Here is a 27,508-nt window from a genome sequence, read left to right as displayed (position 1 = left end):
ACCCTAGATACACCAGGCTATTTAATTAACCCAGTTGCCATAAGACACTAACTTACTCTATGTAACTCATGGAGTTTGGTGACTCATTTGTTAATCACTCTTGAATCTTAGTGTCTTCATTGCTAGGAGATGATAATAATAGTAGTTGCTTAGTTTCTATACTTTTAGTATTTACATGGCATAATGCAACTTATGAGTATACTCTAAGTACTAAGCAAAATTGTGGGGGGTTGCTGTTATTTTCTAATGAAGGTTGAAGTCATGGTTTTAAGAACAAATAAGAATCTTTAAAAAATAATCACACATTTCAGTTTCAAAATCATTGATAAACATTAACTAAACCATAAAGTTTAGATAGTATTTGTCCAAATGTTATTGGGTAACTCTGACATTGTTTTAGTCACTAAATGAAATAAAAAATTAAAGTCATTTCTCTCTGATTTCACCTAAAGATACTGGGAAGAAATGGGTAGCAAAATAGGTAACTTCGCAACACAGATTAGTTTGTGACCAATAAGATCACAGGAGTATTGGTAACCAAAGCATGGGAAGTGAGGTTGAGCTAGGCAGACAGTTCTCCACAGAGCAGTAAATGATGAACCACCCTGGTCAAAACATGGAGATACCAGCATTAGAGAAAATCCAGAGTCCTTTTGTTTAGAGTCTCAAGGATTCACAACTGAGTGTACAAAATACAAGTACTGGCACACCTAGAAAGGTGCGCTACCCTGAGCTGTAGATTTTGGACTCAGAGACACTAGAGCAATTTTAAGCAAGAATAACACATAATCCAATTTGAATCTTTGAGACATTCCTAAGATTACAGGAGTTAAAGAGTAGCCTCGAAGGAGACAGAATTGGAGGTAAGACAACAAAGCTTAGAAATAATTCAATGCTAAGAGAAGAAATATATCTCAGTATGAATCTGTCATAGAGGAAATAATAGTATTTCTTTGTTACAACAGAATGCTATTTGGAGGTGGGGGGAGAAGAAAGGATCAATATTAGTTGTTCCGTAGAAATACAAAGCTGACTCATTTCACTTTCAGAAAAATCCCTGTGTGGATTGATTTGTAACTCCCTCTGCAGTCTCACATCTGTCAAGGTTGAAAGCATTCCAGCTTTTCATCTCAGGAGCCATTAAACGAAAAGCAAAAATTAAACATTAAGTGTTTTGCAGTCTCTCCTCACCATTTCTCCGTCAAACATTATTCCCTAAAAATATGGATTTATAGCCAATAGACACGAGTATGAATTATTTCCCAGGCATGTTATTGACACACAGGCAGCAAAAAAATAAACCGCGAAGAGGACATAGGTAGGAAAGAAAGTCCTCACATTCCAGTTCACTAGCGATACCAGAGGAAGCAGACCTGGTTGAGACTTGAAACAGCGTCACAGAGTCAGGGTATTCCAACACCCCACAGACCACACACTTCTGAACCCATGATCACTGACGGAATTCAGTTAAAATCCCTGTCTTTCACTTAAGTTGCCTAGGCAATTACAGTTGTAATTTTTTTTTTTTTTTTTACTTCAAATTAGTTCAAAGCACTATTTAAGCAACATTTTCATTTGCTCTACCTTCTTTTGTTTATTCTAGGATGTTATAGATCTACCAGATAATTTTCCTCAACATACACAAACACACACACACACACACACACACACACACACACACACACACACACAGAGAGAGAGAGAGAGAGAGAGAGAGAGAGACACTAAATTTAGACAAAAATAAAGTTCTTTATTCTCTTATTTCATTCCAGTTTATTCCCTCTTCCCTCAAGAAAATACTTTCATGATGGATATTTATCCAATCTTCTTTTTTCATTGAAGTACACACACACACACACACACACACACACACACGCACGCACGCACGCACGCACGCGCACACACACACAAGCACACATGCTTACATTTTTCTTTTTTAGTGTTTCTCTCTCATTCTCTCTCTTTCTCTCTCACTTTTAGTATAAAAAGTAGACAGTATGAGCACTGACTACTGAAAGGTCAGGCTCTAGCAATAAACTTGGGATTCATTAAAGTTGTGTGAGGCCCTAGAAATTTTCCTAACCTTTACATAATCTCAGTTTCTTTATAAAACAGTGCTGTTAAGACTTTTTGACATATCTAAAGCATCAAAAAAGTGCCTGATCATGAATATCCAGTGAATGATGAATGATATTATTACTAAGGTTTTTTTAATGGATAGTTTTGTGTATATTCATTATTCTTTAATTGGCTTTCTTGATCAGAAATGTGTCTTGGAAAGCTAGTTTTATCAGTATGCACACTTTTTTTTTAACCTAGTGTATAATATTCTGGGACACATGGGTTCCATAATTGATGCAACCATCCTCAGTTGTTGGATATTTACTTTATTGCTCAATTGCTGGTTTGTTTGCATTTAAAAAAAAAAAAACAGTGCTTTAAGTTGAGCAAGAAAGTTAAATGGTGGAGACTGAGTGCTACTTGAAAGGGGATTTGAACAATGGATGGGGATTTATTGAAACAAGGAAATGCATAAAGACTATGGTAGACTTAATGAATAAAACTGAAAGATTATGGAATCTTACAAATCTACGAAAAATCAACATGATGTTATATCTGTGAGGAAGATGAAAATTAGGAAGTAGAATTTATGGCACATGTTATATGCTTAAGATGTTTTAATGTTCATTTCTAGAAATGAGCACTACTCTTAGTGTACCATGTATATTGCTATATTCTTTAAGCTTATGCTTCAAAGCCAGCACACTGTGCATTAGGCAGGCAAATGCCAGGTGAGTACTGTATGCTACACTTGATTTGAGGGGGAAAGAGTGATACAGATAAATCCCTGTAATCAGGGACAGTATCTGCCAGGGCCATGTTGTTATTACTTACCAATAGATTTTAAACAAAAGCATGCAAAGACAAGATGACTCAGTTCTGAACCTGGAGGACATAAGAAATAAAGAGCAGACTACTTTTCCCTCCCTCCATATTCCTTGGTTACGTATAGTTCTTTGTGTAGGGTTGTGGCCTCCTAGGTCTCCCAAATCTCATCCATTAGCTTGTCTACTGTTGTCCTTGTTCAGTTCACCGTTAGGCAGCTCAAGTCACCTTGGTAAAACTTTATGAGTGTGGCTTCTGACAGTCCTCGGAGACACAATCTCACAGCAAATGCCCTAATCCTCTGGCTCTTACAATCTTTCTGCCCCTCCCCCACTCCCTTCCGAAATGATCCCTGAGTCTTAGGTGTGGGATTTGTATTGTAGATGTATCCCGAAGAGTATACCAACTAGTTGTCCAGTCCTGAAAATATGCATACAAGTATCATTATATAGACTAAACAGATTGTATTTATATGTATGTAACAATTAACAAAATAAAAAGGGTGACATGAATATGAAAGAGAGCAAGGAGGGGTATATGGGAGGGTACAGGGGGTGAAAATGGAAGGGGAAATGATGTAATTATATTATCTCCAAAAATGAATGAAATAATTGAAACAAAAGGGGAGCAGAAAGACTGATGTGTACTGGTAAATGGATATCTGCCAAGATTGGTAGATAATTGGATATGGGTTGAGGAAGGATTTAAAGATGCCTTCAATGTATAGTTCTGGCTACTTACATGATCAGTTAAAGTAGGATGAATGAAGGAGAGTTGAAAGAATTTTTGAAAGTTTGAGCAAGTTAGAACATTTAAAATAACTGAAAATTCTTAGTATAAATCCATGACAACAAATGCAAAGAATCATTTGTGGCTATGCGTTTAATTGGAAAAGACATTTGCATCTAGAGCCAAGAGATATTAGACAGTAAAACTGATATATTCTCTAAATTTCTACTTCTGAAGAAGGCAGCTGCAATGTTGAATCTCTGCAATTAAATTAAATGTTATTACATTCTACTATTTGTGCTACACAGCAGCAGAAATGTCCATCCATTATACATTTCACCAGAAATATATTTGACAACCCCAGGTTCAGAGAGCTGGTGCCTAAAGACACTGTATTTCTCCCTTATGTCCCATGCCAATTATCTGAGTATCCAGGATTCCAAAACAATTAGATATTAAAATGGATCATTTGAAGAGAATGGTTGAAATATTGCAGTCATCCATTGTTCTTACAATACCCTTTAGAAAACTATTAACTCAGTGAGATTGCTAGAGTACAATTCTATTAGACAAAAATAATAAATTCTAATTGAATGAATACTAGATGTCATTGCCACATAATAGATGCTGTGGTCTGGGAGAGAACACAAAGTGGCCTATGTTCTGTTTAGGATAGCAGGATTTCATTTTTTTTTTTTTTTTTTTTTTTTTAAAAAAAGTCCTAAAGGTTCCATCTCGTTTGTAAGTTGTAGAATCTCTCACAGGACCTTACACAGCTGTACCAGGTATATTGGCAAACCACTGGCCATAAAAACCAGCAGGGAAGATTGGAAGCAGGGGCTTTTAATTTGACCCTGTGGCAGTCAGCCAGCGTCTGGTACATAGAACTGCTTCATAGCATTCCAAAGCTCTCACCTGTCTGGCTCATCCTTGGGATACAAAAAAAAAAAAAAAAAAAAAAGGAGATAATGTCCCTTAATACTATATCTGCCTTTGTTGTCTTGGCAGAGAGGGTAAAAATGACTTGGGTGTGCTCAAAGCTACTCTTTCCAACCCTTCTCTGATGTTTGTGCATCTTGTTTGTGCCCAATGACTCTTCTTTCCTAAACAATCGCTTCCCCTCTTCTCCTCTGGAAATTCCAGCTCCATGAGGGATATTCATTATTTTTCCCGTTATTGTAAAATGAATACGTTGTTCCAACCCTGCCACATCTCCCCAAGTCTAAATTAGTGATCAATTATTTTAGTCTCCCTAGAATTAAAGCCTTCCCTGGATCCTTGAGTGCTAAAACCAGGACAACAGGAACCTGGGAACTGGGACAGAGGAAAGGACACTTTCTAAAGATGGCAGTTAATCAGGTCTATCTTCATAATACAACACCGACCATCTCGATGCCAATCTCCAGCCTTTCTGACTGTCACACAGGCTCTGCTAGGTGTCTGTGATCTCACTGAGGAATGACACTAAATTTTTGACCTCTAAATGTATTTGGGCTTTTTATCTAGAGCTACGGTAGTATTTGGTACAGGAAGAAAGTTTTGGGATGAATGTGGAGAGAGGTCCACGACTGCCACAACCCCTCTCTAGTGTTCATTCAGACCTGGAAGCCAAAGTGGAGAATCAGGAATCAGGACACTTGAGTCTCTATGGGGGATTTTCAGAGTTTTTTGTTTTTGTTGTTTTTTGTTTTTGTTTTTGTTTTTATTTTTATTTTTGTTTTTACTTGAGCAGAGAAAGAGAAAACATAAAGTTGGGTGGGTAGGGTGATGGGGAAGACCTGGGAGGAGTTGGGAGTTGGGGAAGGGGAAAAAACATAAAAGTACGTGGTATGGAAAAAAGTTAAAAACACAAAAAAGGAAGAAGACCTCTGTGGATCTGGTGTCTGAGTGGCATGCACCTGGAGCACTTAAGTGTGTAGCTGGAAATTTCTCCAGTCCTGCCCAGCCCCGCAGTTGGGATGAATCTCTCCCATCCACAGTCCCACAGCCATTTAGAAAATAATTACATAGAGGCTTATATTAACTACCAACAGGATGGCCTGTGACTCAAGCTTCTGGCTAGCTAGCTTTATAACTTAACCCATTTCTATTAATCCATATGTTGTCAAGTGGCCATGACGTTACTAGTCTGTTGGCATCTTGCTGCTCCTTGGTCATCAGTGGGTGGTGTCTCTCCCAACTCCGCCCTTCTTCTCTCAGTATCTCTACTTGGATTTCCTGCCTGGCAGTAAGCTTTCTTGCCACAGGCCAAAACACCTTTATTTACTAACCAAAGGGAACGGTATATATTCACAGTGTACAGAAAGACATCCCACAGCACAGGTGGGCACAAAAACTCCCCGTGCAGCCCCATTGCAAATAGGTCCCTGGAATCTCAAGTTTTGCCATGTAACCTGCAAGGCCAGTGATAAATAAATAAATAAATAAATAAATAAATAAATAAATAAATAAATGACTCTACAACAGCACAGGATTAATCTCAGAGCAGAAAACACTTATAGTAGGGGGCATTCTCTAAGTCAAGACACCTGGTAAATCTAGAAAAATAGGGGAAGGTGACTGACAAGTTTCCTGTTTTGGAATGAGGTTGGCCAGCCATCGCTGGGAATAATCAGGTAGTGATAAGTAAAAGTGTATCAGGTGATTGATAAGCATCTTCCAGGGTCAACCTTTGCTGGAGGTTGATTGAACAGAGAGGGCAAGAATCTACAGAAAGAATAGATCTATTTCTGGAAATCAAATTACTGTAGTTTCAGGAACTGTCACAGAGCAACCAAAATGAATGTTACAAAGTGGCATGATACTATCAAAACCTACCACTCAATATTAGCATATCAATTCTCTCTCTCTCTCTCTCTCTCTCTCTCTCTCTCTCTCTCTCTCTCTCTCTCTCTCTCTGTGTGTGTGTGTATGTGTGTGTGTGTGTGTGTGTGTGTACAGATACCTGTATGAGGTAGAGTTCAGTCTTTAGCCCAACTTTTATTGGGAATTTCCCCCTACTCCATGAATGATAGTCATAGAGTTACTATGACATGTTACTATAGGGAGGGATCAGAGTTACTAGGAAGCATCACCACTGGGATGCAGTAGAGTTAGTATGAAGCATCACTACTGAGGTCCAGTTACTATGAAGTATTACTACTGAGATGCCATAGAGTTACTATGAAGCATCACTACTGAGATACTGCTAAGATGAAGAAGCTGAATACATTTCCAATTTTAATCCCCAGATCTGAAAGACAGGCTGAGATCAACTAAACGTTAGATTTCTGAATCTCTTATTTCTGGCAGATTTTTTTTTTGAAGCACTTAATTTAGAGTTTCTGCCCCCTAGGCCTAGTGCTAATAATAGATTGCATTCTCCACTTTCATGGTTCAAAACTTTTTATATTTGTAACTCCTCTCATAGGATAAAAATATGTACATTTAGGTGCACTTTCCTTCCCATTAACCTCCATGCTCTTTTCTAGTGTTCAATTATTTGATTTTTTTTTCCTCTCAAGGTCTCTCACATTGTGCATGCTCCTATCAAGTGAATCTCCTACACAGTAGTCTTGTCCTTAGCTAAGCATGACACCAGAGAGGAACTGAAAGAAACAGTTTTTTTCCCCAATAATTAATTATCACTTGTAATTAGCACATCACTGTATGTATGGAAATGTTGCAGCTAATTTACATGAGGGTAAGTAAGGCTGTGGATTCATTTTAGTGGTTTCAAGCACATTTCTAACAAGTCCCACACTCTATTAATTTAAGCAGTAAACCTTTGCTTCCCATATATAAAATATAAAGCAAACTTTTACCAAGTCAAAAATACAATTACATTTTTCCCTGATCTTCTTTTTTTTCTTAAGTATTTGAAGCTATACAGGAAGACCAACAAATAAATAACAATAAAACAAGGAGTTAATATTTGTTGGAACCTTGCAAAACCAGACATTCTTCCAAATGTTTGTGATGATTTTGCATAGTTCTATACTCAGTTTGCAAATAAGAAAATTGAGGCCCAGAGATATGAAGTAGATCCTCTACGTTCACAGACCTGGTAAGTGAAAAAGCTCAAATTCAGTCCCAAGGAGTACTGGTTCCTTAGTTTAGTAGAATATAGACAGGAGACAGACAAAATATACAGACATATACAGACAGAGAGACAGACACATAGATACAAAGATAGATAGATAGATAGATAGATAGATAGATAGATAGATAGATAGATAGATGCATAGATAGGTAGATCGATATATCAATAATTGGATGCATGGATAATAGATTGCTAAATAAATAGATAGTAGATTAAGGAAAGAGGTATATGGTGGATGAACGGATAGATAGACTTATTGACCGAATACTTATTGGGTCCATAATCGAAGCTGGCACTGAGATTGCTAAACAAGGCTCATCTCTCCTTGGAGAATCGAGTAGCAGCGTGTGATTGTGAACTGACAAATTATAGTACACAGAGATGGATATTAGCATGTAGGCAGGAACAAAAGTACTCTGAGAGAACATTAGCATATTGTTTCCAAGGGATAAATGTGACACTTTTCATACACTTGCCACTTTTCTTAAGCAGAAGTTAATACATTTAAAACAGGGAAATTAGCATATTTGAGAAAAGGGAAGGATCAAAGAACCATAGAGTTCTTTTCTGAACACAGCCTTTAAATGTTCAAAGATATTCCTGTCCTAATTAAATACCAACTCAGCAGAGCTCTACACCAAGCTCAAGATGATTAGATTTCTCACATCTGGCCACACTAAAATAACAACATTAAAAAACCCTTCAGAGGGCATAAGCTTAGAACATGGCATCCAAACACAAGCTGTCCATTGGCGATTGGCTAGACAGATCCAGGAGTTGCACATGGTCATGAATACTTAGGTCAAAGTGCAATGGCTATTGATGGAACACATGATGGAATCTCCAAGTCATCTCTCATCACAAAGTTGCTCAGCCATGGTTTAGAAACCACTGGTCTAAAAATTTCCTAAAAAAAGAAAGAAACACTTCCATGTTTACTTTTTATTATTTTGTTTCAGAATGTCAGTTCACAAGGAAGCGCTTAGATTCTCAGAAGAGCTAAATGTCAGCTTGTGACAGTGTGCTTTTCTGACTACCAGAACTAGGACAAATTTCTTAGCTTTTCCAAGACCTGTCTCATATAGTTATTGTAAGACGTACATTCAACACACATTTAAAAAAAGAAGAAAAGAAAATGAGCCTTTCAATAAGTAGGTATATTAGAATATACATATACATACATATATATATATGCATATACTCATATGCATAAATGCAAATTCAAATTTAACAAGATTAAAGCAACATAGATACATAAAAACCATCATAAGACTATAAAGTGATCCGTTCTCATTGCAACAATACAATTTTGTACTCTCAAGAATTTAGTCTTCCATCATTATGTAGAAATTGTTCAAAGGTTTGGATTATGATGATGCTTGTAAACATCTTATCCTATGTTTGCCTTTGCACTAAGGATTAAACAGTCATGTTTGGTAAATGCAGGCAAACCTTCCGTTACTCTGACATATTCAAGGGCCTTCCTGATACCATTAAGTGTGCAGCTTAACCTTTGAAAGACAGCAGGCCGGATGCTACTTAGAATATTTAACATTTTATCAACTTCAATATATTTCTGAAAAAAGAATAAAAAGTAAAATATAATCCCCATCATCTTTGAGGGAAAGGAATTTGTTTCTGTGTGACACAGGGCGTTTCCAAACCTGAGAACCAGAACTCAAAACAGAGGCCCCTTCAGGTAATTGCAACTGCCCTCTTACCAGTCAGCTCACACAGCTAGCTAGGAGTTGACCGAGCCTTCATCTGCCATTAGTCCCCATCCTTTACCTCAGAGAAAAATAGACCAGCCATGTGCTTCATTTCTGGAGTAGTTAGAATAGTAGGATGCGGTTGTTTTAAAAATCACTCATCAGTAATAAATCCTGGAACAAATAGCTTTATGCAGTGAGCTGGGTCCCAGCTGATTTGGTCCCTATTTCCTTATTATGAAAAAACAAGGAGATAGATGAGAATAAGGACCCTTTCAGAGATAACGTGTTGAGCTACTTAATATACTAAGGTATTATAATCTCATACCTGTTGTATCTTTTCCCTCTTGATAACATCATCCAGCCCCCAATCCAAATGACAGAGGTCACTTGGAAACCTGAGCATGCCAGGAACAACCCATGAGGCACACTATCTCTTGGTTACCCAGATAGTGTTTCTCGAAGGTATTCAACAACAAACTCCACCAAGTTAAGACCCAAATGTTCTCCAAAAGAAAAGCCTGGCTGGACAGAGGAAAGGGGAGGGGGGAGTGATGTAATTATGTTTTAGTTTCAAAGAAGAAAAGCGTTAGGCATGGGCACTTCACAGTTGATAATGCGTACTTATCATGTATAGTACTCTTTCCCAGGACAGGGGTGTCCTCTCTCTGCTCTCTAGGCAAGGTCAAAATGTAACTGTGTCGAAAAGGGAAGCACATACAGTGAGCAAGTTCATGTAGGTAGCACAATCCAAACTCTTTTTAAGAGGATTCTCAATCATCTAGGAAATAGACCATACTAGAAATAGTGTTTTGATATCTCTCTGTGTGAAATTGCTAAGGTATTCAAAAGTCAGAATGTACCCGAGTTTAAAGGTTGGTTCATTTAGCAGACACAACTTTGTTAAGTTTCCAAAAATCAACAAACTTTAAAGTGCCCTAGCACTTTCTACTGCACAAGATTGTTAACAAAACAAATGGATAGTGGGTTATTCATTGAGCTCATTTCTTTTCCAGATTCCTGAATGGAAATATTCCTTTATACATTTACTTGACAGGAAACCCGGCACTTAGGGGTTTGCATATTTTATTGCCCCATCCTTATGAATTTCAAAAGTAGTTATAAAATGGTTTGAATTTCTCCATATTTATTTTTATAAGTGTTAAATATTTGAAGTCAGACGGACGTGAATATTTTCAGGACTGAGATGTCCACTCTTCCTGGTGCACTTGATTTACTTCTGTGAACGTTCACAGCCCTTGAGGAATAATTGTGGTTCATAAAGTTGCTTTTTAGTGTTTTTCTGTTTTAGGACTACACTATGTTCAAACCTTTCCTGGGTGCTGAGTATACTCACATGCCTTCTTCATTGCTATTCACATTTATAAAACCTCTTCCTAGATGTCCATTGGGAAGACTTACGTTGAACTAGATTTTTCTAAGCACCCTTTCAAATCGCAACAGATACAATAAAATCCATAAAGCAAAGAGATGAAAACCGAAAGTACAGAATTCTGGTTTTAAAAGGGAAGAGGTATTTCATTTCAACATTGGAAGCCTTTCTAGCTCTCCTCAATGTACATAAGAACCAAGGTCCGCATCTGTGTAGAAAGCTCTTGTCATAAGTTTACAGCATTAGTCAAATTTTGGGTAAATGTTGTAAAGAAAAAAATCCTTAAATTAGAAGAGATTTATATATACAATTTTGTTTTCAATAAAATAATCTCTATAATGTATCCCAGTTTAAAACATATTTTAAATAGTTAATAAGGAAGGAGGGATACTTTCAGCAAGAATAAGAAATAAAGTCCAAAACAGGAAAGATGCTATACTTTCAGGGCTTAAGACATACCTTGTTCTGGCCTCTTTTAACTCACAAAACTAGAATTCTGTAGAATGGTGATCCATTTCTTTGTTCTAACGCTAAAAAGGAAAAGAAGGAGAGAGGAGGGTTGTCAATCTATCTTTTCCTATTTAAAGGTTTACTGAAGAGCTAAAAGCATTTGAGGGATAGACACATGGTAAGTCAAGACAAGCATATGTCTGCCAAAGCACACAATGGATACAAACAGAGGGAAAAGTGTGGTGTTCTGAGTGATCCTTAAGACAAACATGAAGACATTTGGTGAAAACAACATCCGAGTATTTGAAATGAACTGCAAGCATGCTTATATTCCTTCACCTCTGTAGTCCATCTTTGTTTCCATGATACTACTGAGTTGCATAACTTGCGGCCATGTAAGTGTTTTTCATGTAGTAGAAATAAAGAAAAGAGTGCGGGTTCATTTAGTGGCTTTGTGCTTTGGTGTGGAAACCAAAGGCAAGGAGTCATTGATGCTGGTAAGCTACCGAGAGAGAACTGCTGTCACAATCTAGGCCGGGTTACTAGATTGGAAGAGCATGGGAGTTGCTCTTTGTGAGCTGCTCCTGAAAGATGCCAGAGCCGGGGGTTGGAGAAGGCAACCTGAAAGATGGCAGAGCCAGGGGTTGGAGAAGGCAGCAGTGGTTCCCATGGCCAAAGTATGGGGCATGGGACTCAGCTTTCTCTCTGCCATCTCCCCTTTCAGAGTGCCTGGAGGCCCCTGCATTAGTGCCAGGGCTCTCTGGTGACACTCTGAATGAGCACAATAGTGCTTAAAGGCGAATGATGAGCCAGCCCCTCCAGGTCTGGCCTAGAATCTTCCACTCGACTAAGTGAGAGCAACTAGCACAAAAATGCAAAAGCAAGTTCGGGAGGTTGACCAGCTGGCCTCAAAAGTGGGTGAACCACTGTTATTAAACAGGAAAATCTGGTGCTGTGGCACACACCTTTGATTCTGCCACTTGGCAGTAGAGACAGAAGGACCAAAGTTGACAGTCCTCCTCTACTGCATATGGTGCTCTAGATCAGCCTGTGCTACATAAGACCTCTGTAAAACCAAACAATAACAAAAATCTCATGTAAGTTTTAATGTGGAAAAATAAAAGTGTTTGGATAAACAAACCAAGCTTTCATTTGAAAGCAACAGTCCACACAGTAATAAATCATCTTGGGACAAGTTACAAACTAACTAATAAGGAAACTTGAAAAGAGGTTTCTATTGTCAATATTTTCTCTTGTCTTTTATTTACTTGAAAATTTTGTGGACTATAACGGCTAAGATTAATGCTTAATAAAAGTCTGATTAGTGACTATCAATGATTGAATGAATAACCAAAAGAATGAAGCCATCAATGAACATGTTTATTTTCCTGGGCTTTAGACTTGAAAGAAGGTCCAATGTGAAAAACTTGATAAATTCACTGATATTTTGCCAACATTCTCCCAATGTATTACTTTCCTTGTGCAGTGTTTGAAACAGAGAAACTTAAATTTTGGACATCTGATTGTGAGATTCCACACCTCCCTGCCTTTCATTGATGAATCCCCTTTCCATTGCAAGATGATAAAGGTCCCTCTAGGCTAGTTTAAGCCTTTGCAATTCAAAGCATTAAGCTTTTGAATGAAGACATTAAATTTAGAGTATGGGAATGGAATATCAATTATCTTTTATTATTTATTTGTTTTGGCATCATTATCTAATAATCTTTTCCTTATGTCTGAATTCTAGTACTTCAATCACTGTAGATGCTTAGTGGGGGTTATTATCTGATCAAGAAAACGTCCCTTCATTATAATTTTTAACTTTTTTTTTCAAAATATTTTTTTGATTCCGTCATTTACCCTTCCAGGTGAAATTTAGAAATTCCAAATTGAATATTTGACTTATTACTAGGTCTTTCCTATCTTTCGTCCTCCTGACTCAGTTATAAACATAGGTAATAAAGGTGATAATATTGTCTTATTTGCCGTGTCTTCTGGAAGTTGCAGACTTCAGATGTTTTGTCCAGGGTTTTATAGGATTTTGTTGTAGGATAGTGTTCTTCATTATTATTATTATTGTTGTTGTTGTTTTGTTCTGTTTTGTTTTAAATATGATCTCCTGTACCTTAGGATGATCTTGAACTTACTATATAGCCAAGAATGACTTGAGCTTCTGATGATTTTGTTTGAGGAGTAGCATGTCCTACCAACTATGGTTGTATGTGATACCGATAGACTCCAGGGCATCATCCTGCTAGGCAAGTAACCTACAAACTGAGATACAACACCAGCCCCTCGATTTTGGTTTTTGAAATAGGGTTTTCACATTGTCAGTCAGGCTGACCTGAAGCTTATAATGCAGCCCAGATTCACTTTGAACTCTCAAGCAACCCTCCTATCTCAGGCTTGTGAGTTCTCTCCTTATCTGTTTTAGAGTGTGGAAGGGGAGCATCACGAGAAAGCCGTGGAACTTCTCAAGGCTGCGAAGGACAGCGTGAAGCTGGTGGTCCGATACACCCCGAAAGTCCTGGAGGAGATGGAGGCTCGCTTCGAAAAGCTTCGGACAGCTCGGCGTCGGCAGCAGCAGCAATTGCTCATTCAACAGCAGCAGCAGCAGCAGCAACAGCAGCCACAACAAAACCACATGTCATAGGTGAGACTTACCCTCCTCCTCGTGCGCAAGCGCCTCATTCCCGAAAGACAGCTCCTGGGCCAACTGAAATAAAACTGTCAGGTGTAAGAGACACTCCAGGGAAAATTAATCAAATGAAAGGTGATGGTGTCCGAAAATATAAACGGGTTATTCCATTTCTATGTGTCATTCAGCTGCAGCCTCTGCTTACGTAAGATATTTTGGAAAATAATGTGCTTTGGCATGGGTAGCTACTGAATCCACGATGTGCTTTTATAAACTAGGGTGATATATCTATTCTCTTTGCCAACCCAGATGAATGCAGGAATGGGAGTTGATTCTAGTGCACTCATTCCCTTGACTAGCAGTTTTTACCCAGTATACAAGCTCCACAATAGTATAGTGCTATACCTGGCTACATATACTTTAAATCAGAGAGATATAGTGCACTGGAAACGTGTTCCACATTAAGAATGAAGTAGCACAATGATAGTCAACACAATCTGACATACTTAAGGGTTTGAAATATATCTGACTCTTCTACCTTCTCCCAAATTCCACTTCACAACAAGAAATGATAAATCAAGGTTTGCATATATTTTCAAGAAAATTGAAGAAAAAAATTATTCATAGTAAAAGTTGCCACCTTTGAAGTGTGTACTATGTGTCAGGGACACCTTTATCACATATCCCTAAGCCTCTGAAGGACCTTTCAAGGAAATTATCATTAAAGCCACATTTTAGTCAGTGTTCTATTGCTGTGAAGAGACACCATGACCATGGTAACTCTTATAAAGGAAAAACATTTAATTGGTGGTGACTTACAGTTTCAGAGGTTTAGTCCATTATCATCAGGGTGGGACATGGTGGCATGCAGGCAGACATGGTGCTGGAGAAGAAGCTGAGAGTTCTATATCTGGATCCACAGACAGAAGGCAGAAACTGGCACTTTAGGCCTAGCCTGAGCATATAAGACCTCAAAGTCTGTCCCCATGGTGACGCATTTCCTCCAACAAGGTCACACCTACTTCAGGGCCATACCTCCTAATAGTCCACTCCCTATGAGCCAAACATTTAAAGACATCAGTCTATGGGGGCCATTCCTATTCAAACCACCACAAGCCACAATATTGCGATGAGCAGTCTGAAGCTGTGATCAGCCACCACTAACAAGTAGATTAGAATTTGGGCTCCTTTTCTGGCAGTGTTAGATGCCCTGAAGTTATTTTTATATTTTCCAAGCTACTCACTGGAAAAGAGCAATTTTATCATTAGGCATTTGTGTACTACAATGTCTTTCAATGTGCCTTGGTAAGGACATTCAAATGTTCTCAGAAAAGTGACAACAGGTGATGATGACTTTCCATTTTTCCATATTGGTTTGCTGTTTGCTTAACAGAAATATTGACTGAGACATGAAACATGCCTTTTTTTTAAAAAATGACACTTGTGAAAAAAAAAATTGTAGTTGGAGTTTTCTCCAGTCCTGCTCAGACCCGCAGCCACTCAGACCCAAATAAACACACAGACGCTATATTATTTAAACTGTTTGGCCTAATGGCTCAGGCTTCTTGCTATCTAGTTCTTATATCTTAAATTAATCCATTTCTAATTAACCTATAAGTTGCCACATGGCTTGTGGCTTACTGGTACCTTACATCTTGCTTCTCATGGTGGTGATAGAGACTGGCAGCATCTCCTGACTCAGCCTTCTACCTCCCAAAATTCTCTTTTCTCCTTATCCTGTCTACACTATACTTCCTGCCTGGCTACTTACCAATCATCATTTTATTTATCAATCAGTCAGAGCAACACACTCACAGCATCCCCAGCAGAAAATCTACATAGCAAGTTTTCTTTGTAAGTATATTTTAGGGATTGTAGCAATGAGTTAGTAGTTAAGAGCACTTACTGATTTTACAGTGGACCTGGGTTTGATTCCCAATACCTACATCACAGAGCTTATACCAATTGTAGTTCTAGCTCCAAGGTTTCTGATCCTCTCCTCTGGCTTCTGAGAGTACACCACATACAGAGTACATATACAGACAGTTATACACACACACACACACACACACACACACACACACACACACACACATAAATAAATAAATAAATAATGAAATACATGCACATGTACATACATTTTTTAAAATTATATTCCTTGCCCCAAAAGTATTTTGCTCCAACACCAGATGTCTTTTGACACAACTGTGGCCAGGCTGTCTCCAGTGAGATCCAGAGGTAACACCTTATCTTCCTGAGGCTACATTCTGCTAAGAGGGGATAATTAGTATATAAGCAAGAAAATAAGTCAACATCCTTTGGAGAGCAATCTTTTGAAAACTTAACTAAAGCTGTTTAGACTATGGCTAAGAGGTTACTCTAGACACAGACCCCTCAAAAGAGATAGCATCTGAGATTAAACTAAATGCCAAGGAGCATCCCCCGAGGAGATTATAAGAGAGGAAATGGGCAGTGTGCAAGTGTATAAGTGGTTTGCTATTTGAAGAACAGAAAGAAGACCTTGAGAGTTGAGAACAATGAGTGATAATGACAGTGGTGGATTACGATGTCAAAGGATACGTGGGGACTGGGTACAGAAAGCCTCTCTACCCCCTGAGAGAAATTAGATTTTATTGCAATGGGAGACTATGAAGGTTTTTAAGCAAAAAGGTGGCATAACTTGATTTATGCTCCATAAAAGTAATTTGACTTCTGTGACAATAGAGCATTACCAGGTTATAATGGGAAGAGACAAGTTGGAAGGTTAAAATATAGTGATCCAAGCAAGAGATGGATTAAATTAGACTATGTGGTTGGGATAGATACCATGAATAGACATGGACTAGTCATATTGCCTAAAGTCTTCTCCTCAGTTACCCATTCTCTATTCTCAGAATTCTATCAAAAAGTCTTTTTGGTAATAGAGGAAATCCATGATTCTCTAATCAACCACTAGCATGCTTTCTACTAATGCTAGTGTTTCTTATATTCCTGGTAATACAAGCTCATACCTATTCTCCTGAGTGATTTATGATGTTAACCCCGAGCAAAATTGTCCGGGGGTGTTTTGAAAGCAATATGTGTCAATCAGACTTCTGAGCTCTTACTTGAAAGCTGCTCATGTTTTGCTACTTCAATTATCTTTGGAAATACACAATTTGACATAGACAACCATTTGGATTTCTATTCCCTATTCAGTCTTCATTAAGTCACCTCAAGATTTTCTATGGCTCATTAGAAATTCACTTACATATTTAACCAGAGAAAAAAAGCACAGGTTGTCTTTTGTTGTTGACATAGGACGTAGAAGAGTTCTGTTTGCTTGAGCATGAATTTTGTATTTATGCCCGTCAAGAGAGATATTGTAGTAAACAGTGTCTGCCCCTTGAGATTAAATGGTAGTGACCATTTCAAGAACAATGAGAATACACCCAATTTGTGGCACCCGTGGATTTATAGTGAATTCAGTCAAAAAGACCCATATTAGCTCTTGCTTAATTTTTAATTAACTTGATCTTGAGGGAGTCAGAAAAGATTTACAACACTTACTAAGTTATACTACAGTTGTTTTTAAGAATTTTCAAGCTTATTAAATCTATTTAACTGGAAACAGATCTTGGATTTTTTTGTTTTTGTTGTCATTCAAACCAAGACCAGATAATCAAATTAGAATATTTGTCAGATACAGTCTCACAGCTTATTGGATGAAATATAACTTGATATTGTCAAAATCAGAAGTAATGTATGTTATCTGAGAAGGTAGAAATCATGGAGTCACTATGAATGGGAAGTGGATAAAAAAGAAAACCAGATGGAATGTAAGCTGTGCGGGGCTTGTCTTTCATACCTACTTGAATTTTAGATTCTGCCAAACTAAAATTGTCTTCCGCCCTCACTTCTGTGTTTGTTAAGTGAGAAGATTAGATCCCATGTCCAAAAATGTAAAAAATAGGAATACTCCACAGTTACATGAAAGGAATCTAAACAGAAAATATGATTATAGGATTTGTCATGTCATGGCACTTTTTGAGAAAGTGCTATGTTTATTCATCTTATATGGATTTTTAGTTTTAAAACATGATTTCATGTACACATTTGGATTTTCACAGAACAAAAAGAAGAGGAACACTAACAATATTTCAGATATTAATATTCCAAGAAACATCCCAAGACCAAAGCCTGTTCCTTCCTTCCATTGTTGGGCAGGAATAGGATGAAGAATTCACGAGCTACGAAACCACCACAAATTCCCACAGATGAACACAGTGGCTGGCATAGTGGCTGACCCTACCTTCTGCTCTTTAGATCTGTTTCTTTTACTTTGACTACTTTGACCTTTCTGAAATTTTCCTCTACCCCCTGTTAATACCAAGGAATAGTTGCCAAAACCACTGACCCAGCCATTGGAAGCAGTAGATCCCATAAGGCAACCTGATAAAGGTAAAAAAAAAAAAAAAAAAAAAAAAAAAAAAAAAAAAAAAAAAAAAAAAAAAAAAAAAAAAAAGGAGTCCAGAGTCCATCAAGCAGAAATTGGGATCAGGCATAACAAGAATGCTAATGTTTATGAAACGATACAAGCAAGAACCCCTCTGAGTGATTCAGACATATTAAATGATGCTTCACAGTAGCCCCATGATGCCTAACTATATCTCAGTTGTTTTTTAAGTCATGAAAGAGACATGCAATGATTTTTAAATATATGGAACATTTTACAACTAGAAAATGACAGAGCAGAATTTAAACTGAAAAAAAAAATATGGGCTTCCACACCTCTTATTCCTCACTACCCTGAAACACTGTGTTACTGCTCAAAGGTACTCAAACTTAGTATTTGCTGTTTCTACCTCATATTCATGAACTTCCTGGAGATGCATTTCTTACAGTTAGCCATGTCCAAACCACCCTCCCCAATCACCTCCAAAGCAGTACACCACCCTTGAAAGAGCTTCATCGCTGCAATAGTACTAGTTGTACATTTTTGTCACAAAAAATTCGCTATAAACTTAGTGCTTGTAAGTAACACAACTTTAATATCTTATAGTTCTGTAAGATTCATTGCAATTGTTATAAAAATCCCAAGGACATTTTTTGACAAAATATAAACCATAGTCCTAAAATTTTCAACCATTGCACCATTGAATAGCTAAAACAATCTAGAACAAAAAGAACAAATCTGGGATCATCACACTTCCTGCCCTCGAAATGTATTGCAGAATCATAGTAAACCAAACAGCATGGTACTGGAGGAGCTTCCATGATGTTTTTACACTATGACTGTTGTAAATCACAAATAATATACCCACCAATACTGGTCTGCCTTTTCTCTGCACTGTTTTAACATTTGCTGTCTTTTTTAATCTTTTAATAGCCATTCTGGTAGCCAAGAAAACTCATTTTGACTTAAAATTTCATTTCCCCAAGAGTTCATGATGATGAGTGTTTTCTTTATTTGTTTATTTTTCATGTGTCTCTTGGCTATTTATCTTCTTTGGGAAATAATCATCTAAGTGCTTTGGCTCCTTTTTGATTAACTGTTTTGGTTTTGGCTTGAGTACTTTAACATATTTTGGATATTAGCCCCTCATCCAGTGTATTATTCGCAAGTATTTTCTCCCAGCTTCTGGTCATTTGTCTCTTCATTTTATTGTCTCCTTTGAAATGAAGAAGCTTTTTTTTTTGTTTCAAAAAATTCCATTTGCCCATTTTTGCTATTCTCCCCTATGTTTCATGTTGTATATACCATGTGTGCTCAACCCAGTTTCTACATATGAGAGGAAACATGCCTTATATGTCTTTCTGTGCCTGGTTTACTCTTCTTACTACGATGGTCTTCAGTCCCTTCTGTTTCACATCAACTGACTATCAAACCATTGCTTCATCTACAACCCGATTCACCCACTAATGTGTAATCCAACACATTCACAGCCCCTACAGGATAGAAGGTACACCTATCAAGGCAGGGATGGGAGGAATAATTCTGAAGACCACAACGGCACCTCTGAGAGTTGACAAAGAAATATGTTCAACAAAATTCATTCTAAAATGAGGAAAACCAAGACCACAAAGTTGACTTCTAACACACACACACACACACACACACACACACACACACACACACACAACACTTAAAAGTAAATCTGCTTAAAAATGAATGACTAATCTTCTGAGTTATAAATCATGTGATAGGTAAATAATCAGATGGTTCCTCCCAGAAGCAGTTATGCTGACCTCTACTTCATTCGCCTACTACCCTCTCAACTACTGCTATATTTCTTAGTACCATTCCCCTCCTAAATATATGAGAAACTCTACAACTCTGATGATGTAAACTGTGTTTGGATCCCCATTCCTTTAGGACATATGACTGTGATAATTTGGTTACTTAAAAAAAAAATCAGTCTCTAAGCCAGAACGTGATGGCACATGCCTTTAATCTCAGCACTCAGGAGTCAGAGGGAGGTGGATCTCTTCCAGTTCCAGGCCAGTCTACTCTACAGACGAAGTTCCAGGACAGCCAGGGCTACAAAGAGAAACGCTGTCTTGAAAAACCAAAAAAAAAAAAAAAAAAAAAAAATTAAAATTAAAATTAAAAAAATAAAAAATCTCTAGCTCTGTCACTGTAGAGAGCCGTCAGTCTAACCTTCAGTAAAATACTCTCTTGTAGAGATTAAATATGAAAAGGGAAATATGTAAACTCAATAAAACAATAAAAACGTTAATGTGTGACCATTTAATACATTTCAGTCATGATAATACTGTTGCTACCGATGCTGCAGTGGGTAAAAATGTCAATCAATGGCATTCACGCTTTACACAACGCAGGAAGGCAATTTGCTTCTGCACAGTGGCCCCCTTAGATGTCTGTTGTCTGTTCTGTAGCCCACGGGGTTGCTGGCACATCACTAGACGACTTTCAGCCGGTGGGTCGGTCAGAAATAGGCAGAATAATTTTTTTGAAAATCTGTTTTGCGCGATTAATTAATTTTTTTTTTTTTTTTTGGCATTACTAGAAGTAAAAATTGCAGCGTCTCCTAAAGCAAGGATTAGAAGTGAGTCTGTAGTAGCAGAAGAGCGGCAGTTCTGAGGGCGGGGTTCAGGGAAGCAGCACCTCAAATCTGGTCAGACAAACCGCACTGCCTGTTCTATGTAGTGTCAGACTGACCCTGAAGGAGGACTTAATTTCTGCCTCAGAAAAGGGATATTGGTGCTTCCAACTGGTCAGTCATGGGCTTTGCAGGCTTGTATCTCGGAAAAGCATTACTAAATGCTCTTGTACTAATTATAGCCACACTATGAACGTGGCTTGTATCTTTTGCCTGCGTGGGGAGAATTAGAATCATCTAGCACGGACAGGAAGAAATGTTAAATATTTGAAACGTTGCCAAGCTGAAATTCTTTGTTTCATTTTGAGGAAATGCTGTGGTGTTTCCTGTCATGTTCATCAGTTACTTCCTTCATAACAGGTTGATGGTTGGTGGTGCTTTGTTTTGCTTTTTCATGTTGGAAGACCGTGAATGAACGATGATGACCCAAATAATCCAAGCCATTCCCACTGTGGTGGTTTGAATGAGAACGGCCCCCTGTCTTAGTTAGGGTTATTGCTGTGATGAAACAAAATGACCAAAAGCCACTTGAGGGGAGGAAAGGGTTTATTTGGCCTACATATCCTGAATCCACTAAAAGAAGCCAAGTGAGGAACTCAAACTGGGCAAGAACCTGGAGACAGCAGCTGATGTAGAGGCCATGGAGGAGTGCTGCTTACTGGCTAGCCTTTCATAGCTTGCTCCTCCTACTTTTGTAAAGCCCCCAGGACTGTACCAGGCTTTTTCTTTTGAGCCACAAACCAGCTCCCAAATCATAACACAGAGACTTCTTATTGGTTATGAATGCTCAGCCTAGCTGAGGCTCCCTTCTGGCTAGCTCTTTTAACTTAAATTAATTTGCTTCTCTTTATCTACCTTTTGACTTAGGGCTTTTTAATTTTCTTTCCTTCTGTCTGTCTTACTTTCTCTTGCTTCCTCCAGTGTCTGGCTGGCTGGTGGCTGCCTGGATTCTTGCCCCGGGCATGTCCCTCTCTTTCTTCCTCATTCTCTCCTTCTCTCCCTCATTCTTCTCCTGAGCCTAGATTTCTCCTATTTATTGTCTCTGCCTGCCAGCCTCACCTATCCTTTCTCTGCCTAGCTATTGCCCATTCAACTCTTTAACAGACCAATCAGGTGCCTTAAGCAGGCAAGGTGAAACAAATGCCACACATTTACATAATTAATCATGCATCCTTACATCGTTAAACAAATGCAGCATAAACAAATGTAACACACCTTTACATAGTTAAATATTCCACAACACAGTACCAGCAGCTCAGGGGTGACATCACCCACAATGGGCTGGCACCTCCCCATCAATCACTAAAATGCCCCACACAGCCTTGTCTACAGCCTGATTTTATGGAGGCATTTTCTCAATTGAGGTTCCCTCCTCTCAAATGACTCAAGACTATATCAAATACACGAAACCATCCTGCTTCCTGATATGGAGAAAATATAAGCTCTCAGCTACTGCTCCTCTGTCATTTCCACTTGCTTGATGCAATACCGTCCCCAAAGACGGTCATGGACTCATTCTCTAACACTATAAACAATCCCCAATTAAAAGATTTCTTTTATAAGGTACCTTGGTGATGGAATAGAACAGTAACTAAGACATTTGTACCATGCATACTCTTGATGTTTTTAGTGATTTATCGTCTTAAAAGATACAGTGCATACTCTTGATGTTTTTAGTGACTTATAGTTTAAAAATGAATCCTAATCACTGATTTCTCTCCACTGTCTCTCCACCCCCCCCCCCATTTTAGGCCCTGAAGAAAAGCTACCGGGTCAGTCATCAGACAGTCACAAATTTGGAATTGTGCTCCAGAATCCCAGCACATAGGAAAAGGGAAAGGGCAACACCAATAACCGCACCCATCACAAAGCTGTGAACACCTGGTGTATCCATTCTTTACCAAGGCAATTCAACATCTTCCTCCTCTGGGCACCAGCCCCCTGTTCATTGCTTTTTACCTACTCAGACCTTCCATTCATGGCAGTGGAAACTCTCGGTGTGTTGAGGGAGAGAACTTTCCAGTCTGCAGACTAAAGCGGTGTAAGAATAAAGTCTGTGACTTTTGAACAAATCACCAGGGCTAGGATGATGTGAATCTTTAGTCTAAGGCTCTTCCAGAGATTAGCAAACCCTTCATTAGGCTATAGTTCAAACTGCATCAGTTCAAGGTTGTGGCCACTTGAAAGGAACCTGCACATTGTCCCTTGCCCTCACCTGTTCCATAGTCTGTATTGCTGAGCTGTCAGGATTGGAATTGGATTTAGTTACAAACTCAACCTCTGCTGTCCTCTTGAAAATGGCAAGTTCTTATCCTACATAATCTCTGTAGAACCTAGAAACAATTGGCTCTCTATTTTCTGTTTTTATCAATTTCTGGCTGTATTAACAGAGTAGGATATTTTACCTGAACTTTTAATTTTTAGAAGCAAGGGTTATAACTCAATGTTGTCCTTTTTAAAAATTTAAGCATTGCCTATATCAATTATTTATTTCAACAGAGTATAATGTACATTTATTCCACAAAATACATAAGATTAGAGTACATTTGTTCTATATTTACCAAAGGTTACTATCCTGCTAAGAGATTATCTCCACTTTATGAACTCATCCTCACTTGACATATAACCTGCCCTCCATATTTTCTTGTGAAATTTTATTTATTTATTTTTATTCATAAACTTTGGAGAAGTCTAAACCCATCCTGCACACATTGATGTGCTTTCATAAATATCTATTTGATATTTTAAATCTTGGAGATTTATAAAACTGAATTATAAAAGGTGCACATAGATATATATCCAAGGGGATATATCACACAAAGTTTCCATCAGTTTCCCTAAATGCAAACTGCATATTTTTGACAGTCTAATATCAAGGGTATTGACCCTCTTACATTGAGGTATGTGGAACTCAGTGATAACAGTATTGTGAATGATAGACATTGCTTTCTCCAAAGGCAAATGTGTTTCATTTTGCATATTTCCATTTGCAAATATGTAATCAGATTTTTCAGCTTTCACAAAGCACTATTAGTGCTTCCTGTACACACAATACTTTTTAATTTAGGGTAAATCTGGGCTCCTAATCTTGTTTTTCCATAATGTAAAAGGAAGGAAGCTATAACTATCTGGGCACTTAAACACCTTAAGCACAAAAATGTACATACACACACACACACACACACACACACACACACACACACACAAAAGATTAACTGCCAAGTTAAACCGTTGAAGTGGAGCCAGGTATTTTAACATGTCCATTTTTTCAAATGCAGAAAATGTTCCGTCCCCCTCCAAAGATACAACAAATTTGATATTTCAGATAGTCCTCCAGCATAGAAATTTGTGAAGCTTGGTTTGCAGGCTGTCTTCTTGAAACTAAACAAAACCAATTAGATTTTCCCAGCACGTTTTATTTCACGCCGTTGGGTGGTACTACTGTCAATAGCAATTTCTTCCTGCTCTAGATAGGGCATCACCCACCAGGTGACAAAGAGTGAGAAACCCGAGAGCTACACCAATTTATTTCAACACTATCCTGTTGTGGTAACAGGTTCCCATCCTGGAAAACATCATTTTTTACTAGAGAGAGGTTGGGGGAGGGGTCAGCAAGGACCCACAACGTTATATAAAATAGGTCAATAAAAGGGACAAGCATGGCAAAAAAGAACTAAGTGGAGACTATATGAATATTATTCAGTTTGAAAGATAGTTCTCATTTTTATAAGAAAAAATGTAATAAACATATATTTTAGTTATCATTTAACAAAGAAATATTAAAGCTATTCAGGAGATGCCACAAAATTCTCATAAAAGGAAACCATCTCACCCTTATAATGAGAAAATGGTCATTTCAACGAGTTTCAGTACATTGTATAAATTTGGAGCTTAAGATGAGTATGTTTTCCCTTAGCTGTTATGTGTTTAGTGAATATCGAAGTTAATATATGATTTCACATCAATACAAGTATTGTCAGAAACAACTCTGAAATCACCAGATACTTTACACTGGTGTTTTCTAGAAGTCTTTGTATTTTATGCTTCATTTGCACAATGTGTAGTGCTGATAAATGTATGCCAAGTTGTTTGTTGAAATGAAGCAATTCATCATACCTACAGAAGCCAAGGATAGGTTATACGTCTTAGTGGTCTTACATACAAATGACTGGTTCACTTCAGCGACGTTTACCTTGTTGAAATGTAAGCATTTCCCTAAAATTGTAATCAAAGGGACACCCTTGAAGACTTAGCATGTCACTAATGAGTCTCTGAAGTTTCCCTGAAGCAAGATGGAAAAGGAAGAACAAATCCACCACAATTTGTCCTGAGCTTCTTTATTCCTAAGAATCCCATATAGAGCCACGGACATGGCTGATGTCATTCATTTAAAAAAAAAAAGGCATAATAGACTACTCTTCCATTCAATTCAATATAAATATAATAAACCGGTTGTTAAAAGTTAGGGAGAGATGGTTGTGACTTCTCAGCAGGGGCCTGATGAAGCGAATCTCAGTTCTTTCCCTTGGTCAAGGTGGTAGGCAGTGCATCAAATCTCTTTTGCGCTTTTTTTCCCTGCCGCAATTTCTGAAGCAAGCACAGAAGGTAAAAGAATCCCTGAACGTTTTCATTGGAGCATTTACATTTTGATTCTGTCACCATTTGCAACGGGAACATCTGCAGGGAGATAATGAGCCTAAATTACAATCGACTTCGGAAGAATAACAGACTTTTGTGTTCCTCAATCATGTAATCAATAGGGAACTCTCTAGCGACTAGAGTCATCCCTATCTTTTAAGACAATGCAAGATCTAAATGAAAACTCTAGCATTCAGGGGCTTGTTAAGAATTGGAGCTTATCTCGAAAGAACTTAGAGACGAATTACACCCATTTACAAATGCGGTTCCCAAACATGACATCAAGTTGATCTTATTTCTTTTTACACAGATGCACATTCAGTAATGTACCAAATGTGGTACATTACTTTCAACATCTATGACTATCTGTGGGTTTGTGAATGAGTGCCTGGATTTCTCACCTTTTAGTGGGGCTTTGCTTATAAGCACTCATAGCCTATATTCAAGAGTAGCTTCAGACAAAATTATGACATAAATATAAATCATTCTCTGAGGATTCAAGGAGCCCTACAAGGAAGACCTTCCCCACCATCCTGTCCTTCTTTAGATCCCAAACTCCAAATGACCAAGGGATGCAATTACATTCCTGGGGATGGGCTGGCATACTGTGGGGTACTCAATGAATATTTGTTGAATAAATGAATGATTGAAGAGGGGGATAAATGAATTGATTTTGACTTCTGACTGACATACCTTATTAATTGGCACTAGAATTTCACATGTCATAGCAGAGCCAGGATTTTCTCTAAGACATGATGTGGAATCAAATTACATGAAATATCTCAAAGATTTAAGGACCTTTACATCAGGGGCAATGTTTGGGGATTCAGGTATACATATATATTTCTATGTATTTAGTTATTTAAATTCCTGTGTTGCTAGTGCATGCTAGATTCTGGAAATGCATTATGAAACAAGTCAAATGTAATGCCATCCTAAGGTGTAGTCCTTAGTGCTTATTCTGGCCACACTCTTTTATCACCCACCTCCTGGGAACCATGAAATATTTCCTGCATAACTTATGTGAGCTTGCTAATTTCTGAACATACCACTCAAATATGCCACATAGTTTATCCATAAAGCAAAGTTACAACCCAGTGACGTAGGCAATTGTAACAGTCTTAACAATTGCATAAGTTCCTACCAGGTTGCAGCTTCTGTACTGAATGCTTTCACAAACTCCTCCCCTCAACAGCTCTACTTACTAGGCTCTATTTACACAGGAATAGGAAAGCAAAGATTGCATGACTTTTCCAAGGTCACCTGATTAGTTGGTGGAGTTGGGGCTTGAACCTATGAAGTCCAACAGAATAGTTCATATGCCTAACCATGATATGTGGGCTTGGGGAGCACTATTACATTACAATGGATGAGTCGTTGTATATAGAAATACCTTGAATTTGTAAAGTAGTAAAAGATATTAGTAAATTGTAACTCATGATAGTCAACAAATCACATCAGAAACACAAAACAGGGTTAGAACTGAATCTTACTATATAGCATACTCTCATGAACAGTGCTTCAAGCCAGAGACATGCATACAAGTTCAGATCTGGAAAATTTCTATTTGTGAAAATGTTTCAATGACTTCAGAATTATTTATTGTCAGCCACTGTGTCTATCTGGTGCTACAAAAACTGAAAGAACAAACACCCCTGCTCTAAGGGCTTATAAATACACAGTGTAGAGATGAACCAAGGATATTTCATATGTATAGGGAAGGATTGGCCAATTGTACCTTTTTTTTTTCACCATTGCATGTACATCATGTCTTTCCAATTGTTTTCATTGTTTTTATGAAAGAGCTGCAAAATTGTGCAGTGGTTAAACCTGACCAAAGTGGTATTATGCTGCTGGGAAGTAAACGTATTAGAAACCAGA

At 37.9% G+C, this 27,508-nt stretch overlaps 1 protein-coding gene across 3 annotated transcripts in view; it reads left to right on the top strand.

Moving 5' to 3' along the window:
* Lin7a (lin-7 homolog A, crumbs cell polarity complex component) overlaps nt 1-27,508 on the top strand; it is a 142,841-nt gene extending 115,333 nt beyond the window's left edge. For all 3 annotated transcript variants that reach the window (XM_028873025.2, XM_028873026.2, XM_028873027.2), the window contains exons 5-6: nt 13,683-13,901; nt 22,741-27,508. In XM_028873025.2, the coding sequence (XP_028728858.1) occupies nt 13,683-13,901 (219 nt within the window). In that variant the 3' untranslated portion in view covers nt 22,741-27,508. The remainder of the gene's footprint in view (nt 1-13,682; nt 13,902-22,740) is intronic.

Source organism: Peromyscus leucopus, chromosome 18, assembly GCF_004664715.2.
Source record: "Peromyscus leucopus breed LL Stock chromosome 18, UCI_PerLeu_2.1, whole genome shotgun sequence".
NCBI lineage: Eukaryota > Metazoa > Chordata > Mammalia > Rodentia > Cricetidae > Peromyscus > Peromyscus leucopus.
This window is presented reverse-complemented; position numbering and strand designations above follow the sequence as displayed.